We start from the raw sequence: 16,739 nt of genomic DNA, 5'->3' as shown, positions 1-16,739 counted from the left end.
CTGTTATGTTTTGACCCTATGATCTTGTACTTTTGTATATTTTTGTAAGCCCAGTGGAGTGTGGGCAAGGTATTGGTAGTTTTATTATAAAGAGCCTCAACTTCATATGTTACTAGAAGCACTCTTTAATTACTACTAATTTTCTGCATATCAAATTATGCTGTCATTTTTATTATTTAATGACAGGTAATCCAAACATCTTTTTTGTGGATTTGGAGCATATTACTAACTTTTGGCAGCAGCAGCTTATTTTCTTAATTAAATAGATTGGTGTGTGAGTTTCTATTCGTGTTTTTTTTATGGACCCTAATTGAGCAGTGACAAGATGTGAGTTGGGTTCATTGGACACAAGGGAGAAAGCTCCAGGATTAAAATTTGACCTTAGTTTACACAAAAACCTGTCCACAAATGTTCCTAGTATCATTATTCATAATAGCCAAAAAGTGGAAACCCAGATGTCTGTCAGCTGTTGAATGAATAAACGAAGTGTGGTGTGTGCATTCAGTTGAATAATTTGGCCATGAATCGGAAAGACTGACACATGCTACAACCTGGATGAACCTTGGCAACATTATAAGTGAAAAAGCCAGTCACAAAAGGCCACCTGTTGTGTGATTCCATTTATATCTACTGTCTAAAGCAACCAAATCCCAAGAGAAAGAAAGTAGATTGATGATTGGTTGTGAGGGGCTGGAGGTGGGTGGATGAGAAGGGACTGCTCACGGGTATGAGTTTTCTTTTTGATGATGAAGGTGCTCTAAAATTAATAGCAGTTTGGGCTGCACAGCTCTGCATTTACTAAAAACCAGTTAATTGTACACTTTAAAAGGGTGAATTTTATGGCATGTAAGTTATACCTCAATAAAGCTGTTATGAAAAATTGGTCTCAGATAATGAGTGTGAGAGGATAACAGAGGAAAGTAAACTGACTGAGGAACTCTTCAGTCTTCTTTGAGAGTGGAAGGAGGAAAATATGATTTGCAGGGAAGAGAAAGATTAACCTGAGTTTGCTTCTTTAGAATTTAATATCGGGCAGTCGTACGTTTGAGTTGAATTTTTGTTACACAGAGTGATGTTCTTTATATGGATTGTTTTTGATACACAATTTTTAAAAATAGGTCAGTCTTACGAAATTCGCATGCTGGATAATCGGAAAATGGGAGATGTGCCTGAGATCACTGGAAAACTGGTAAAGGTAAGGACCGTCTGTTTAAATTCCTAAAAGGTACTGCAGTGACTCAAAAAAGTAGCAGTTTTACTGCAAGAGTTTTGTTTTTTGTTGCAGGAGTTATTAAAAAATTATTTAATTTCACTTTAAGAAAGTAATGGCTATATTAAAACTCTATTGAGCTATATTTTGTTTACTCCTCTGTAAAATAGGAATTATAGTAATTACTGAGTGAAGTAAATGTGAAGGCCCTCTGGAAACAAGGCGCCAGAGAAAAGTTAGTTGCAGCTAAAGGAGGGAGAAAAACCCACTACCACAACAAAAACTTTGTTTCTCTTTAAACGTAGAAGATAGTGTGGAAACTTTGTTTCTCTTTAAAAGTAAAAGATAGTGTGGGGGGAAAATATAAGTGTTACTTTGAAACTTTTATTTCACCTCTGAAAATTTCTCTAAGTAAAATTTGATCTCTTCACGCTACTGGTGTGTCTGAATGAAGAGTCAGTTATTCCAGGCCTAGGAGGCGCAGCCAACCCATTCCTTTTAGGATGGATGTGCCTTCAGACCCATCCCCGGCCCCTGCAGTGTCATGCAAGGTGGGTCCTTCTAGCCTCTACCTGTCACGCACCACACAGTATCATAAACTCCAGAGCATTACAGGGTAAGGGTTACTGAAGAAGCTTAATTGGGAAAAGGGAAAACTTCATTGTGGCTGTTAGCAAGGGAGAAGCAGGATGAGTTCTCTCGGTCCTTCCATCTTCCTACAGAGAGGCCTGTTGGGGCCCGAGTGCTGCTGGGCCCTCATTGTGGAGAGGCATTCCATTGGAAAGGCCCAACCCTTTTCAGACTGGCGAGCATGGGGAAGGCAGCCTGTGGGGGGGAGTGGACAGCAGTACTAATGCTAACAAATTAGGCTTGTCCAGAAAGCAGCTGCTCAGCACTGGAGGCCTGAGAGTCTTTGGAGTACTCTTCCCACTCCTGGGGGCAGGAAGCTCCCAATCCTGTGAGAGGTTCTAGTCCCCAGTGGATCATTGTCTTGCCAACCTGGAGTAAGCTCCCAGGTTTCTTCTGACTCCCGAGGCTCCCAACATTCTCAGAACAGGAGAGAGGTTATTTACCGATTCTCACGTGTGCCATCTGAACATGGAGTCTGTCATGTCTGTGTTCCATCAATGGGTTTGATCGTTTCCCTAAAGGGTGGGTCAGATGGCCTTATTTTTTTTATTCCCTCCTACTGGCTTTCTCACCTGTATTGAACACTAATTAGATTCACCCTTTTAAAAAGGCATCAGCACTGTTCCCAGTGAGCAAGTCCCATTGAATTGGTTATGCTCTGCTGGACTCTAGTGACAAATAGCTATGGTTTGGTCAAGGAGCAACAGCTCTCATTTTTCAGAGTCTAGAAGGCTTAGCAGTGTTGAAGATTCTCTCAGCATGTCTTGCTCCCAGCTCGTCATTCATTGTCAGACAAGTATTGGGCACCCCGGCAAATCTTTGCCAAATTGTACCACACCTGGTTAAAATTCAGCCTAGTAATATATTGTTTAAGGGAAGATGTGGGTGAACTCTTTTGTCATTGTGAAAGTCACAGGGTTACTTTTTAAGAAGTCTTAGTTTCATCTTCCACTTGATAAGCCACATGTCTGATTTTTGGTGGATGTGCCAGAATACATCCAGTTACATTCTGAGAGCTTGCCTGGGATTCAGAGTTACAGTCTGCTACTGCCAGAGACTACAGGATAACTTTCTTAAAGACCACATGCTTCTTCATCTAGAGGATCCCTAAAATACTCTGCAGCCATCTAGAGTTTAATTTCCTGGCCCCATGATCTTTGACTCTGCTATTGAGGTGGGGGGGCGGTCTTCGGGATCAAATGCTGCTGATCAGAGGTGCTTTGGAACTTCTTGACCTGCTTAAAATATTCAGTGAAGTGCTTTCTCTGATTGTTCTCTTTCTGTCTTATTGTTAGGGCCCCTTTATCTGTGGCTGATTCTCTTGGTGTATTGTCTCCTTTTAGTCAGAACTTCCAGATAACAGCTTTTCCCCTTCCAGTTTTATTTAAGAGGTTTTCTTTTATATCTTGCCATTTCTTAACTATGGTCCTCCATATTCCTTATTTTACTGTCTTATTTCTTAGTCTGACCTAGAATGGGGTTTAGTAAAGCACTTAAAACTAATACCTGTATTCTCATACTATTTTCATCTGAATTCATGGATTTGATCTGGTTCTTACTAAATATGGAAGAATCAAAATCATGACATTTTCTGTGCTGCACTTCTGAGAGATCAACCTGCTGGTGACTGTGAACCAGGAGCCACCACTGGCTCAAGCACCATCACTCTGTGAGGGCTTTGCTGCCAGCAGGCGCTTGTGTGAAGTGGGTGCTGGTGGGGAATTGGGTGTGGATCAGAGTGGCAACTGTGCCTTCATAGACGTCCACAGAGGTCCTAATGACTGACTTGGCCTCTTTTTAAACTATCTCAAATTACAGTATTTCTACTTTTAAATGGTTCCCTTCAAAATATTTATCAGCTATGTTTTGGACAGCATTTTGGGGGTGCGGAAGGCAGGGGCACTAAAGATAGTATTGATATGTATCGCTAACAAGTTATTTCCTGCCCAAACCAGCAGAGCGTCTACTGGAAATACGATTATCTTACTGCATCATAGTCTGAGAAACAGTTATTTATAAACATGTCAGAAACACTAATTAGTGCAAATCTGGTATCTGAATCCATTTTGATGACCTGTTATCCTGTTCTTGGAATGGAACAGCAGCTGGCAGCCCAAACCTGTGGGAGGTGAGGGTGGGATGGGTGGAGAGCAGAGAATGGCCTAGAGTTTGTGGAGTGGAGTTAAAGCCTTCCCTAGGAATGAACCTGAGTGTTTGGATGAAGTTTACCTGTGTTTTATCTGTTTTGTTTTGTTTTTCCCTTGCTTACCTCAGATAATCTCACTTGCAGGTTAAATAGTTGAGGATGAATTTTGCATATAGGTTCTCTTTTTGGGGTGGTGGGCAGATTTACCCCCCTGCCCTTGACTTTTTTTTTCTGGGGGGCGGGGCTGTGCCTCACAGCACTCGGGGATCTTAGTTCCCCGACCAGGGATCGAACCCCAGGGTCCCCTGCAGTGGAAGCGCAAAACTCTAATCACTTGGGCACCAGGGGATTCCCTGATGTTTTCTTTATAGAAATATAATTCTTACTAATTTTTTATGGACATGGACCTTAATTCTGAATTACAGTATCAAATTTTTTAATAAAAATTTAACCTAAGAGGGCTTCCCTGGTGGCGCAGTGGTTGAGAGTCCGCCTGCCGATTCAGGGTACACGGGTTCATGCCCTGGTCCGGGAAGATCCCACATGCTGCAGAGCGGCTAGGCCTGTGAGCCATGGCTGCTGAGCCTGCGTGTCCGGAGCCTGTGCTCCGCAACGGGAGAGGCCACAACAGTGAGAGGCCCGTGTACCGCAAAAAAAAAAAAAATTTAACCTAAGAATCCATTTTATTTGCTCTTGTTATTTTTGAGTTATAATTCTTTGTACCGGGACTTCCCTGCTGGTTCGGTGGTTGAGATTTCACCTCCGAATGCAGGGGTTGTGGGTTCAATCCCTGGTCGGGGAGCTAAGATCCCACGTGACTCATGGCCAAAAAACCAAAACATAAAACAGAAGCAATATTGTAACAAATTCAATTAAGATTTTAACAATGGTCCACATCAAAAAAAAAAAAAGTTAAAAAAAATGATAGTAATAATTCTTTGCACCAAATAATTGTACCCATACCCAGGTATCCAAGAACAAAACAGTGTTTTGTAAAACACTTACAAAATGTTTAAAGCAGAATTTGTTTTTGTTTTTGTTTTTGTTTTTTTGTGGTACGCGGGCCTCTCACTGTTGTGGCCTCTCCCGTTGCGGAGCACAGGCTCCAGACGCGCAGGCTCAGTGGCCATGGCTCACGGGCCCAGCCACTCCGCGGCATGTGGGATCTTCCCGGACCGGGGCATGAACCCGTTTCCCCTGCATCGGCAGGCAGACTCTCAACCACTGCGCCACCAGGGAAGCCCCAGAATTTGTTTTTGTATGCTTTTCTATTATAGGCTAATGCATAAGAAGTGAAAACACTTGTGCTTTTTAGCTGGAACAATTTTAAAGTGCTCATTTCCCCTACTTATTCCATAGAGCATCATAAGAGTTGTATTCCATGACAGACGGCTCCAATATACAGAGCATCAGCAACTTGAAGGTTGGAAGTGGAATCGCCCAGGAGACAGACTCCTCGATTTAGGTACAAGTCAGAAGACCACGGAGAGATGAGGCAGTTGTTTAGCTATACCTGTTAATACACTAGCACCACATCATGGGCGATTGCGTAGAGAGTTTTAGTCACCTGTGTGACTTGAGTTGTTTTATGTATGTATGTATGTATGTATTTTAACATCTTTATTGGAGTATAATTGCTTTACAGTGTTGTGTTAGTTTCTGTTGTATAACAGAGTGAATCAGCTGTATGCATACGTATATCCCCATATGCATTCCCTCTTGCATCTCCCTCCCACCCTCCTTATTCCACCCCTCTAGGTGGTCACAAAGCACCAAGCTGATCTCTCTGTGCCATGCAGCTGCTGCCCACTAGCTATCTATTTTACATTTGGTAGTGTATACATGTCCATGCCACTCTCTCACTTTGTCCCAGCTTACCCTTCCCCCTCCCTGTGTCCTCAAGTCCTTTCTCTACGTCTGTGTCTTTATTCCTGTCCTGCCCCTAGGCTCATCAGAACCATTTTTTTTTTAGATTCCATATATATGTGTTAGCCTACAGTATTTGTTTTTCTCTTTCTGACTTAACTTCACTCTGTATGACAGACTCTAGGTCCATCCCTCTCACTACAAATGACTCAATTTCGTTTCTTTTTATGGCTGAGTAATATTCCATTGTATGTATGTGCCACATCTTCTTAATCCATTCATCTGTTGATGGACACTTAGGTTGCTTCCATGTCCTGGCTATTGTAAATAGAGCTGCAGTGAACATTGTGGCACATGTCTCTTTTTGAATTATGGTTTTCTCAGGATATATGCCCAGTAGTGGGATTGCTGGCTCGTATGGTAGTTCTGTTTTTAGTTTTTTAAGGAACCTCCATACTATTTGAGTTGTTTTATAGTTAAAAATGAAGTTGTTTTTGGTGCTTAACGAAACTGAGCCAGGAATTTTATGAGTTTTAAACCATTTATTTCATTTTTGATTGGCACCATCCATCATATTCTTAATAAAATGAAATAGAAATGGTGGGAGAAAGTATGATACACATTAGGTGGGTTTTTATGTTGAAATGATTGACCATGGAGAACATTGAAGGGAAAAGTTCAGCAGGGAGGTATAATAATTTCATTAGAACAGAATCATAGTAGATTGTAACCTTTTAATCATTCATAGTTTTGTTTCTGTGTCACTTCTTTTTAAAATACAGATATTCCAATGTCTGTGGGAATAATTGACACAAAGACAAATCCAAGCCAGTTAAATGCAGTTGAATTTCTGTGGGATCCTGCAAAACGCACATCTGCTTTCATTCAGGTTTGGATTCTTACATTATTAGAGTTATACTAGCGTCATTCAGGAGGCTGTGGGTGAGCTTGAATTCTTGATACGTGATATCATTTTCTTTAAATGCTTATTTGTAAACTATCTTGTAATGTTTTTTATACACAACACACTCTGTTAAGTTAGAGTTAATCTACTAAATTCATCATTTATAGACTAACCTGTAAAGACAATCTTAATATGTAAAGCATTATTTAAATATCACTTTTACCACTGGTAGTAACAATAATCAAAACTTCCATTCTTCTTAAGATGCATTTCTCTTGAACAAAACCTGCTGTTTTAAAGGATATGATTGAAAAAAGTGTAGTTTTAAGATTCTGTCTAGCTTTATTTAAAAATATTTTGATACTGACACTTTCAATCCCCCACAAAAGTGAGAGGATAATAATGAATCCTCTTGTGCCCATCTCCTGGCTTCGACAGTTATTAGTAGTTTCCCCTTTTTGGTTATTGGTGGAATACTGTAAAGCAACGCCTAGGCATTTCATTTCACCCATGAATACTCAGTTTGTGTCTCCTAAGACAGGGGTCCCCAACCCCTGGGCCACGGACTGTTAGTGTCCATGGCCTGTTAGGAACCAGGCTGCACAGCAGGAGGTGAGCAGCAGGCTAGCTAGCGAAGTTTCATCTGTATTTATAGCCACTCCCTGTCACCCACGTTACCACCTGAGCTCCGCCTCCTGTAGATCAGTGGCGGCATTAGATTCTCAAAGGATCATGAACCCTACTGTGAACTGTGCACCCAAGGGATGTGAACCATACTGTGAACTGCGCATGCAAGGGATCTAGGTTACATGCTCCTTATGAGAATCTAATGCCTGATGACCTGAGGTGGAGCTGAGGCTGTGATGCTAGCGCTGGGGAGCGGCTGCAAATACAGATTATCGTTAGCAGAGAGGTTTGACTGCACAGAGACCACAATAAATCAATTGCTTGCAGACTCATATCAAAACCCTCTCAGTGAGTGGCAAGTGAAAACAAGCTCAGGGCTCCCACTTATTTTGCATTATGCTGAGTTGTATAATTATTTCATTATATATTACAATGTAATAACAATAGAAATAAAGTGCACAGTAAATGTAATGCGCTCGAATCATCCCAAAACCATCCCCACCCCACCCCCAGTCTATGGAAAAATTGTCTTCCATGAAACCGGTCCCTGGGGCCAAAAAGGTTGGGGACTGCTGTCCTAAGAGATTAGTTTTTGAAAAACAGATATGGTATTATTATATGTAAAATAAAATCAACAGTAATTCTAATAGTATGTTCAAATTTGTAAATGGTGAAATGAAAACTACTGAGTAGGTAATCTTTATACAGAAAAGGAAAATCAGTTAATTGCTGACTGGCCGAAGTAGGCTATGATTTGTGTGAACTATAGAGAATTTAGTATTTTGCATTTTCGTGGTCTTCCAAGTAGTATCACCCATCAGCTAATAATCAGTAGGGCCATGGTTCATATTAGTTGAATATTTTCTCATATTGTTCATCTGACAGGGCGACTGGTTATGTGGTGAATGAGAGCAATGGAAGAGCTGGCCTTACCTCTCAGGTTGTGTACAGTCTTGGTGCAGAAATCAGTTTTAACCTTGAGTCCTTAGAAGAGGGGGTGTGTAGCAGTCAGAAATTACCAAGGTCTTGTTAATGACACTGTGCCATGCCCTGGAGCTGTCACCATGGTGTTGTTGCAAGAGTGGGCAGAAGTGGTGGGAAAATGAATACTGCCCTCAGGATCCTCTGTGAACTGTGAAGCGTTGACAGGAGAGTTCAGATGGATGCAGGTGGAGTGAGGAGTGGGCTTGGTGGACTGTGGAAGCTCCCCAGGCGAAGGATCACGAGTTGATGACCGTAGGAACAGCAGTGAGGTGACTAGCTGGCTGGAGTTGGGGTGATGGCAGTAGAGGGCAAACAGCAGGGGCTCTGAGTAACGAGGTGATGGTTGCTGTGGATTGAGCCCCACGCAAGGCTGAGGACCGTGGGTCCAGTCTGGGGTGGGGTTAGGGGACAGACACAGGAAGCTACTGTACTGATGCGCTCATCACTGGAGCAAGTCCTGCCTTCGAGGAGGGCACTGGAATGGGGCAGAGCCCATTCCCACAAAGTTCAGGAGGGCTCAGCTGGATTTGTGAAAGGAAAGTCATACATGTTTAAAACAGTTAGAAATTCACGACAGACACCTGAGTAATATGTGGGAGTTCCTTTTAAAGGATCTTGAATTTATACCTGTGGCCCAACATCTGAAAGGGAGCAAAGTAGAAGGGTAATCAGTGGACAAGACTTTGAATCCATTTCAGCCTGACTCATTTTCTAGGTACACTGCATCAGCACAGAATTTACTCCCCGGAAGCACGGAGGTGAAAAGGGAGTGCCTTTTAGGATCCAGGTTGACACCTTTAAGCAGAATGAAAATGGAGAATACACAGATCATCTACACTCAGCTAGCTGCCAAATCAAAGTTTTTAAGGTAAGAGATGGAAACTAGGCTTTGAGGAAGTGAGGCCCAGTGTTGCTGGTAAAGGTGTTTGTCTGAAGCCTGATAGATGAAAAAGTCTACTTTGTTTTTAAGCCGAAAGGTGCAGATAGGAAACAAAAAACTGATCGAGAGAAGATGGAGAAGAGAACCGCTCATGAGAAGGAGAAGTACCAGCCGTCCTATGACACCACGGTCCTCACAGAGGTAATGCGGGCACCATTCCGGTTCTGAGGAGAAGCCGAGCTGTGCACTCTGGCACCACCTCTGAGGATGAGTTTGGCTGCAAAGGGTCTGGGAAGATTGGGTGGTAGATTGACATAATGTTCCTGGTGATATTTGTGGGGAAAATATTCTCTTTAAATTGGGGGATTTTAATAGATTCGTTTCCTGGGTGGGATCGTGGACGAAGATGCTGAAATCCCAATCGGGTCTCAGAAACAGACCTTAAAATCCTTGGAGTTGATAGAAATTATGTTGGGGCCCAGAATGTCCGATGTTTGTCACTGCTGGGGTTTTGCATCTTCCTTACCTTTGAATCCTGCTAGTCATACGTTTGTTTAATTGGACGGCAGAGGCATAAACAGGGTATTAGATCTTTCTTTGTATAATGAAAAGACATTGATCCCAATCTTTGGTGTTTGTCCAGATGAGGCTTGAGCCTATAATTGAAGATGCAGTTGAACATGAGCAGAAAAAGTCCAGCAAGCGGACTTTGCCAGCAGACTACGGTGATTCTCTGGCAAAGCGAGGCAGTGTAAGGGCTTCTGCTTCTCTTTTCATTGTGCAAGAAACCTTGTGCAGTGTTAGATATAGGACCAACTTCCACTGAAAAGTAAAGCCAAATTTGTTTTTGATGTCCTTGTCTTGATTTAATTTGCTTTTGTTTAGACTTCCTGCTTTCTGTTTGTTCCTCACTGAGGAAAATTTCCTAAATCTAACACTTTCAAACAAAGTTGACCGTATTGGGTGGTTTTGGAGAGAAAACAAATGACACTCAAAAATGTGTTCCCTCCCTGTCTCCTTCCTTTCCTCCCTCCCTCTCTCTCCTTTGCACATACACTTGCTTTACGAGCACTGAGATTAATTGAAAATACTTTCTTTAGTAAAATAGTTATTTTTGTGTAATTAAAAAAGGTTTTTGCTTTCTCGTGTGTGTAACTGATAAGAAAGTGTCACAGATATTTGGAGAAATTATGGCAGCAAGCTTGACGTTAACATACGCAGTACTTTGTGTCCCATTTCCCTGCATGGAGCGTAAGAACATGTCTGCTTTTAAAAGCCTGATTGGCAGCACTGGTAGAAAAACAATCCTTGACTGCATTAGTGTTTCCTCTTGGCACCTGCATTGTGACCTTATGCTTCAGGCCAGCATAGGACACCTTGCTACACTCAGCCCTGGTTCCCCACTGTAGTCCAGGGGGGTTTTGGTTGAATATGAACTTTGCCAGCTTATTAAGTAGAGCAGATCTTTATTTTATAACACAGTTCTTCATCAAACAGTTGACAAAGGGTTATCTTGTTATATAAACTTAGATCAGCTATATACCAGCAGTAAATGTAAACAGAGAACATTAAATAATTTTTAAAAATAACTTATCATACATATTAATGGTTATGTTTCATCATTGCAGTGTTTGTACTATCAAGGTGCCAGAAATGGAGTTTTCACTCTTACACATGTATCTGTAATTATCTGTAGACTATGAAAGCCACAGGCATTATCACAGGAACATTATTTCCAAATTAAAGCATTGAGTGAAAATATTTTAAATACTTCTATATGCATTTAAATAATATATGCAATAAAACTGAAAATGTCCTCTCTGAGGGGCAGGGGAGCACACCATGTTGCATTTTCTTTAAGTGGGCTTTTTTGATTCAAATCAAAAGTTGTATGGAACAACTGTATACTCCTTCCCCAAAACGCCCGCCCCTCCAGTTTTATCTTTTTATTCTCCTAATTTCCCAGCTGAAGACACAAATGGTTCTTAGTAAACTTTTTTGGGGAGACACTGGTAATTCAAATCACTTTTCCCCTTTTGTTATAAACTAATTAAAAGGAATGGGTCTGATAATTTGTAAATTAAAGAAATCTGTTATAGCCTAGCGCTCATCCGAAGATGCAAGTCTAAAGTATGCAAAACGTCAGCAGTTCACTGGCCTAGGATTTCACATCTTCCAGGTGTGCATTGCTTGCTTCCCAGGGCCGCATTTGGTTTGGTTAAGATACTTCTAGGGGTGGTTAGAGGTCTTCTTGGAAACCTGTTCATTAAAAGCAAGGTACAGATGAATCCCTTAAAAAAGAAAATCCGCAGCATTTTATATATTTCTTCAAGCACCTACAAAAGAAGGCCAGCATTTCTTACAGTTCTCTGATAGTTACAATTGGCTTTCAATTGAAAGGGTATCCAGACTTACCTGTCAAAGCTACATGGCGATGTGTGAGATGGTCCTGCACTGAATAGAGGCAGCACTGTAGGTTCCCAAGAGCCACAGCACAACCAAACCCTTAGTGTCTCTGTTGGTCTTTGCATCTGAGCTGTATTTCATTGGCTCAAATCTGGGTTGCCAGTGTCTACAGTCTGCAGTGAGTCCTCATTTTCTAATCTGCCTGCGGAGGGACTTTGTTCCTAGTGTACCAAAGCTGCGACTCTACAAGTCCAGGCCAGATATCGCTGGAGCCTTGATGAATCAGTACCATTGCTTACTTTTAAAGACAGGGAAGAATGACAAGGTAGAAGAAACACTGAAAATATTCCTTGGTATGCCTGTACTCTCCTGGGTCAAGACTGTAAGAGAAACTTACGAAAAAAGCAGGTGGGAGAGTCTTGGTGTTTCATCCAGCCTGGCCATTGAGGAACTTGGAATCCATCATTTCTAAAAGTAGAGGCCTCCTAACAGGACCAGTTTTCATTGAATGCTAGTTTTCCTGTGTTCTGTGAATTGAGTCTCCTATTTATTGGGCAAGTTTTAGATGTCAAACAGCCCTGCTTTTCTACTGCTAGAAGAATCTAGATGTGTAAAAGTGAAATAGGTATGTTTATGGAGTTTCAGTAAATTTGGTGTCTTTGCTGTATCACCTGCCATGCTCACTTGGAGCTTTTGATGGCTTTATTTCCTCAAACAGCTGGCAATAATTACCAAAGCAGATCTGGGGAGACTTGATGATATTGAAAGGTCTATACGGTTTTGATGTGCGTGTTATGCCGTGTTGTAATATTTTGTATCTGGGGAGAATGGTGTAGCGGGAAGATCTTCCAAGTAGTAGAGGTGACCATGAGCATGTGACATCCGCAAGTTAGGAGACCTGCCAGGCGGCCCACAGCATCTTGGGTTCCTCAAACTGTATAAGCTGGGGAGGTACTACTTTGTAAACTGGAAAGAAAAACAAAAGACCCTAGTTTAAAAAGAATGGGCATTGTGTAAAATGTCATTTATAGTGAAATTGGTACAACATGCAGAGAGGGTTTAGCAATGCATTCCAGCCAAATTAGATTTCTTTTTTGAAAGTTGATAATAGTTGAAACATTAAGTCTGCAGTCATTTTCCCCATTTCTGAGGGGATACCTAATGGGTAGTTGTAAAGAATGTTGAGATTATGGGATTTCTGTTTTATTTTCTTTGTACCCATGCTTTTTTTTTTTTAATTTATTTATTTTTGGTTGCATCAGGTCTTTGTTCCTGCGCGTGGGCTTTCTCTGGTTGCGGCGAGTGGGGGCTACTCTTTGTTGCGGTGTGGGCTTCTCATTGCGGTGGCTTCTCTTGTTGTGGTGTGCGGGCCTCAGTAGTTGTGGCTTGTGGGTTCTAGAGCATAGGCTCAGTAGCTGTGGCACACGGGCTTAGTTGCTCCACAGCATGTGGGATCTTCCCGGGCCAGGGCTCGAACCCATGTCCCCTGCATTGGCAGGCGGGTTCTTAACCACTGCGCCACCAGGGAAGCCCTGTACCCATGCTGTTGATGGGTGTCAGACACGCTGTTGGAAGCTCCTGTAACCATTGGGGAGACTTGGTTTCTGAGCTCAGAGTCCTTCACACTAGTGGTCTTGACTTCACTCAAAAGAATTTTGAAAAAGAATATACTCCCTTGCACATTTTTAGGTTGACATCTGAAAGTTTTCATCATAAATTTAAATAGTTCCAAAGGATTTCAAAAAAAGGGGGGGATATATGTATACATATAGCTGATTCACTTTACTGTACAGTAGAAACTAACAAAACATTGTAAAGCAACTGTACTGCAATAAAAATTTTTTTAAGTAGCTGCAAAGGAAACAATTTTCTGACATACTTGAATATCTGTATTTACAACTTAAGGTGAAGCCATCACTTAAGTCTGAAATTTTACTCTGCTCTTCCTTCTTCATTTCATGTTTTCTCCTTCACTCCCCTTAAATAATATTGTCCAAATAGGACATACTTTCATGCCTGGAAATCTTTTAATGGTCACCTTAATTACTCTTTTACAACAAACAATATAATTTGAAATTTAATTTTTAAAATTTCCTGTGACCATGTAAGACTTAAGTCAGTTGAGGAATTTAAAACATTATTTTTACCAGTTTATCAAAACAACAAATCATACACATTTTGATGAAAAATTTTTAATTATAAAAATAGAAATGTTATTGGAAATGCATTTTGAATGATGAGACAGGGTAGAACATATTTAAATTCTAGATTTTTTATAGGTAAGAGAAACTTTGTTTAGATAAATTTATTTTTCTTTCAGCAGTGTCATTCAGGTCTTGGAACTCCTTCTGAGATACCTGCCAGAAATTCCAATGATCTCTCTTTGTATGATCTAATAAATTATTTCAGTGTCTGTCAGCTGACAAGATGTCCTCCTGAATTATTTTGAAAGCAAAGAATTGAAAACCCCCTGACGTAGAGAAGAATTTTAGAGTTGTGTACTTCCTTAGTGTCTACCCTGATTTCTTTGAATGGTCTTTAACTTGGCTTTTGGCAGAGCCTTACACCCCACAGCCATGGTGAGACAGGATGCCGTCTGTGTGTGAAATGGGAGGAGAGTGCTTATGAAAGGGGACCTTTGAAACCCAGGGCGTTCTCAGTCTTAGAAAGAATACCGTGGAGTGAGATGAATTCCCTCCATCCTCAGCACTTGAGGCCACCCTGGCCTATTCAGCATGTTTTGACTTTAGCTTTTTCAGTATTCCTAATTGTAATAGTTAGTGTGTCTTTGTATCTTGGCTCTATTTTTGGTCAGAATTGTGCCAAGTGCTGAAAAATATTTAAGTCCACCCTGCTCCTTCTAGAAAGTATAAACAATAAACGTAGGTAGGTAGGTAGATGGCTACAGGCAGTACCATCCACAGTTGATGTATTTTGATGTTGGGCCTGTCTCATCTTACTTGGGGATGATCATGAACCTTAGAGAGATCGGGGAAGTACATGGGTACCGGTGAGGCTGCTCCTTGGGGAAGAGGGCGAAAAGAGCACTAGGTGGGACAGATCTACTGTCCTTGTCACCACGCGATGTCAAATGTTGCTTCTGAATCCTTTCTTGCCTCTGCTGTTCTTTAAACCTCGATAGGTACCTACTGGGGAATGGATGAAGAGGGAGGTGAAAGTTCTTGAAAGCACATTGTACTTAAACACACATTTAAAACACCTGTAGAAATGTTTGCTGCTGTCGTCACCTCAGGTCCTCTCTGAGAGTAATCAGTGTCTAGACATGCACAGCAGGTAACATTTTCCCTGCCACACACCAGTCAGTTTGATGCGTTTCTGTGAGGTTGCTTGATGAATGTTAGGTGTCTTGTGTTTCACGATCTTGCATTTGGCCAGACTAGAGAGTGAATTACAAGGCTATTACTCCCATGTACTTTAGAAGCGAACTGTTAATTTATTTCTGTTTCTGTCCGCAGTGCTCTCCATGGCCTGACACCCCCACCGCCTATGTGAATAGCAGCCCTTCCACGGCGCCCACCTTCACGGCCCCGCAGCAGAGCACTTGCAGTGTCCCGGACAGGTAGCCGGTGTGCGTGACGAGTGCCCGTGCTCCTTTATGTCCCTTCCTGTCAAGTTACGCAGCCTCTTTGTGTGTGTATCTGGGGTATGTGGTAATTACAAATAGCCTGCTGCAGGGCAAAACTGTCTTTTCTTCACCTTCCCGCCTTTTTGCTCCTAGCCCCCTTGTGCCTCACACACTCACAACTGTGGAAATTATAGAAAAGGTTGCATTTTCAAGATACAGTCTTTGTGAGATAAAATCAGCATTAATGAGCTTCATGGATAGAGAAAAGGACAGTGAGTTATTAAGGTGAAACTGTGACTTGAATATGTTACAATTGAGTTTATGATAAAGTACACTTCAATGCTCACCATGTCGAACAAAGATTATTTTCTACCCTATTTCTTCTCCCTCCCAAAGACACTAATTTTTTTTTTTTAATTAAGTCTTTAAAACTTGAAGGACTTTCCATTTTAAAGACTTGCTCTGGTTTTAGAAATGGGAATGGTGGGCTCTGTTCATCCTATTTTCTGGCCTTGACTGTTAGCTGCTGGTCAGCAGTGCCCCAGGGAGATTGTCCTTCCTGGGGCTTTGCTCAGGAGCTCCTGCTGAGTAGTCAGATCAGAAGGTCCCCGCTGTTATGACATTTCTTGCTGGGAAGTAAAATTATGAAAGTTAAGACCATAAAGGAGGGAATTCCCTGGTGGTCCAGTGGTTAGGACTCAGCGCTTTCACTGCTGTGGCCCAGTTCAGTCCCTGGTCGGGGAACTAAGATCCCGCAAGCCACGGGGTGCGGGGAAAAGAAAGAAAAAAAAAAAGGAAAGGGTTCTCATTTTTGTACTCTGGTCACGCCAGCTCGGGCTGCTATAACAAACACCAGGGACTGAGTGGCTTATAAACAACAGAAATTCATTTCTCCCAGCCTGGGGGCTGAGTGTCCAGGGGCTGCATGCTGGCCGGAACGGGTTCTGGTGAGGACTCTCTCCGGGTGCAGGCTACCGGCCTGTGTACTCACCCAGCGGAGAGCAGAGGGAAGGAGGCAGACTCTTCTTACGACTCTTAACGAAGTCACTGATCCCATTCCTGGGGCTCCGTCCTCACAGCTTCTTCTAATGCTCATTACTTCCCAAAGGCTCCACCTCCTAATACTGTCCAGCACATTGGGGGTAAGGTTTCCACCTGTGGTTTTTGAGGGGACACAAACATTCAGTCTGTAGCAGGGTCTGGTGAGAAAACAAAGGAGAACATGCCTTTTCCCTGAGGCGATGGATAGACCAAGAGGCAGCTTGTTTCCATGTAGGTTATTGTGCTTCAGGGTAGGGGGACACTCCTGGACTCTGGGACCAACATGTTACCATGCAGGGGACTGAATAATCCTAGAAAATGACAACAGTTTCAGAGAGGAGCTGTGAATTCGTGTACACACAGGCTCACCAGATATTTCCCGAGAGCCCACGGTGCCCAGCACTGTTCCGGGTACTGTGATGTGAGTGAGAGAAAGCCCTGTCTGAAGGAGCTCAAGTT

The 16,739-nt window shown here is 42.1% G+C and overlaps 1 protein-coding gene across 4 annotated transcripts in view; it reads left to right on the top strand.

Annotated features, from left to right (window-relative positions):
• UBP1 (upstream binding protein 1) overlaps nucleotides 1-16,739 on the top strand; it is a 68,190-nt gene that overhangs the window by 40,656 nt on the left and 10,795 nt on the right. For 3 of the 4 annotated variants that reach the window (XM_022553936.3, XM_089919006.1, XM_089919007.1), the window contains 7 exons: nucleotides 1,119-1,195; nucleotides 5,346-5,451; nucleotides 6,635-6,741; nucleotides 9,083-9,235; nucleotides 9,338-9,448; nucleotides 9,891-9,998; nucleotides 15,130-15,233. In XM_022553936.3, coding sequence (XP_022409644.2) covers nucleotides 1,119-1,195; nucleotides 5,346-5,451; nucleotides 6,635-6,741; nucleotides 9,083-9,235; nucleotides 9,338-9,448; nucleotides 9,891-9,998; nucleotides 15,130-15,233 — 766 coding nt within the window. The remainder of the gene's footprint in view (nucleotides 1-1,118; nucleotides 1,196-5,345; nucleotides 5,452-6,634; nucleotides 6,742-9,082; nucleotides 9,236-9,337; nucleotides 9,449-9,890; nucleotides 9,999-15,129; nucleotides 15,234-16,739) is intronic. The other variant, XM_022553937.3, reaches the window with a different exon arrangement.

This window comes from Delphinapterus leucas, chromosome 10 (assembly GCF_059928025.1).
Source record: "Delphinapterus leucas isolate spDelLeu-1000000601 "Yukka" chromosome 10, BTC_Dleu_Yukka2, whole genome shotgun sequence".
Taxonomy (NCBI): Eukaryota; Metazoa; Chordata; class Mammalia; order Artiodactyla; family Monodontidae; genus Delphinapterus; species Delphinapterus leucas.
The sequence above is the reverse complement of the archived record's forward strand: the minus strand, read 5'-3'. Positions and strand labels throughout refer to the sequence as shown.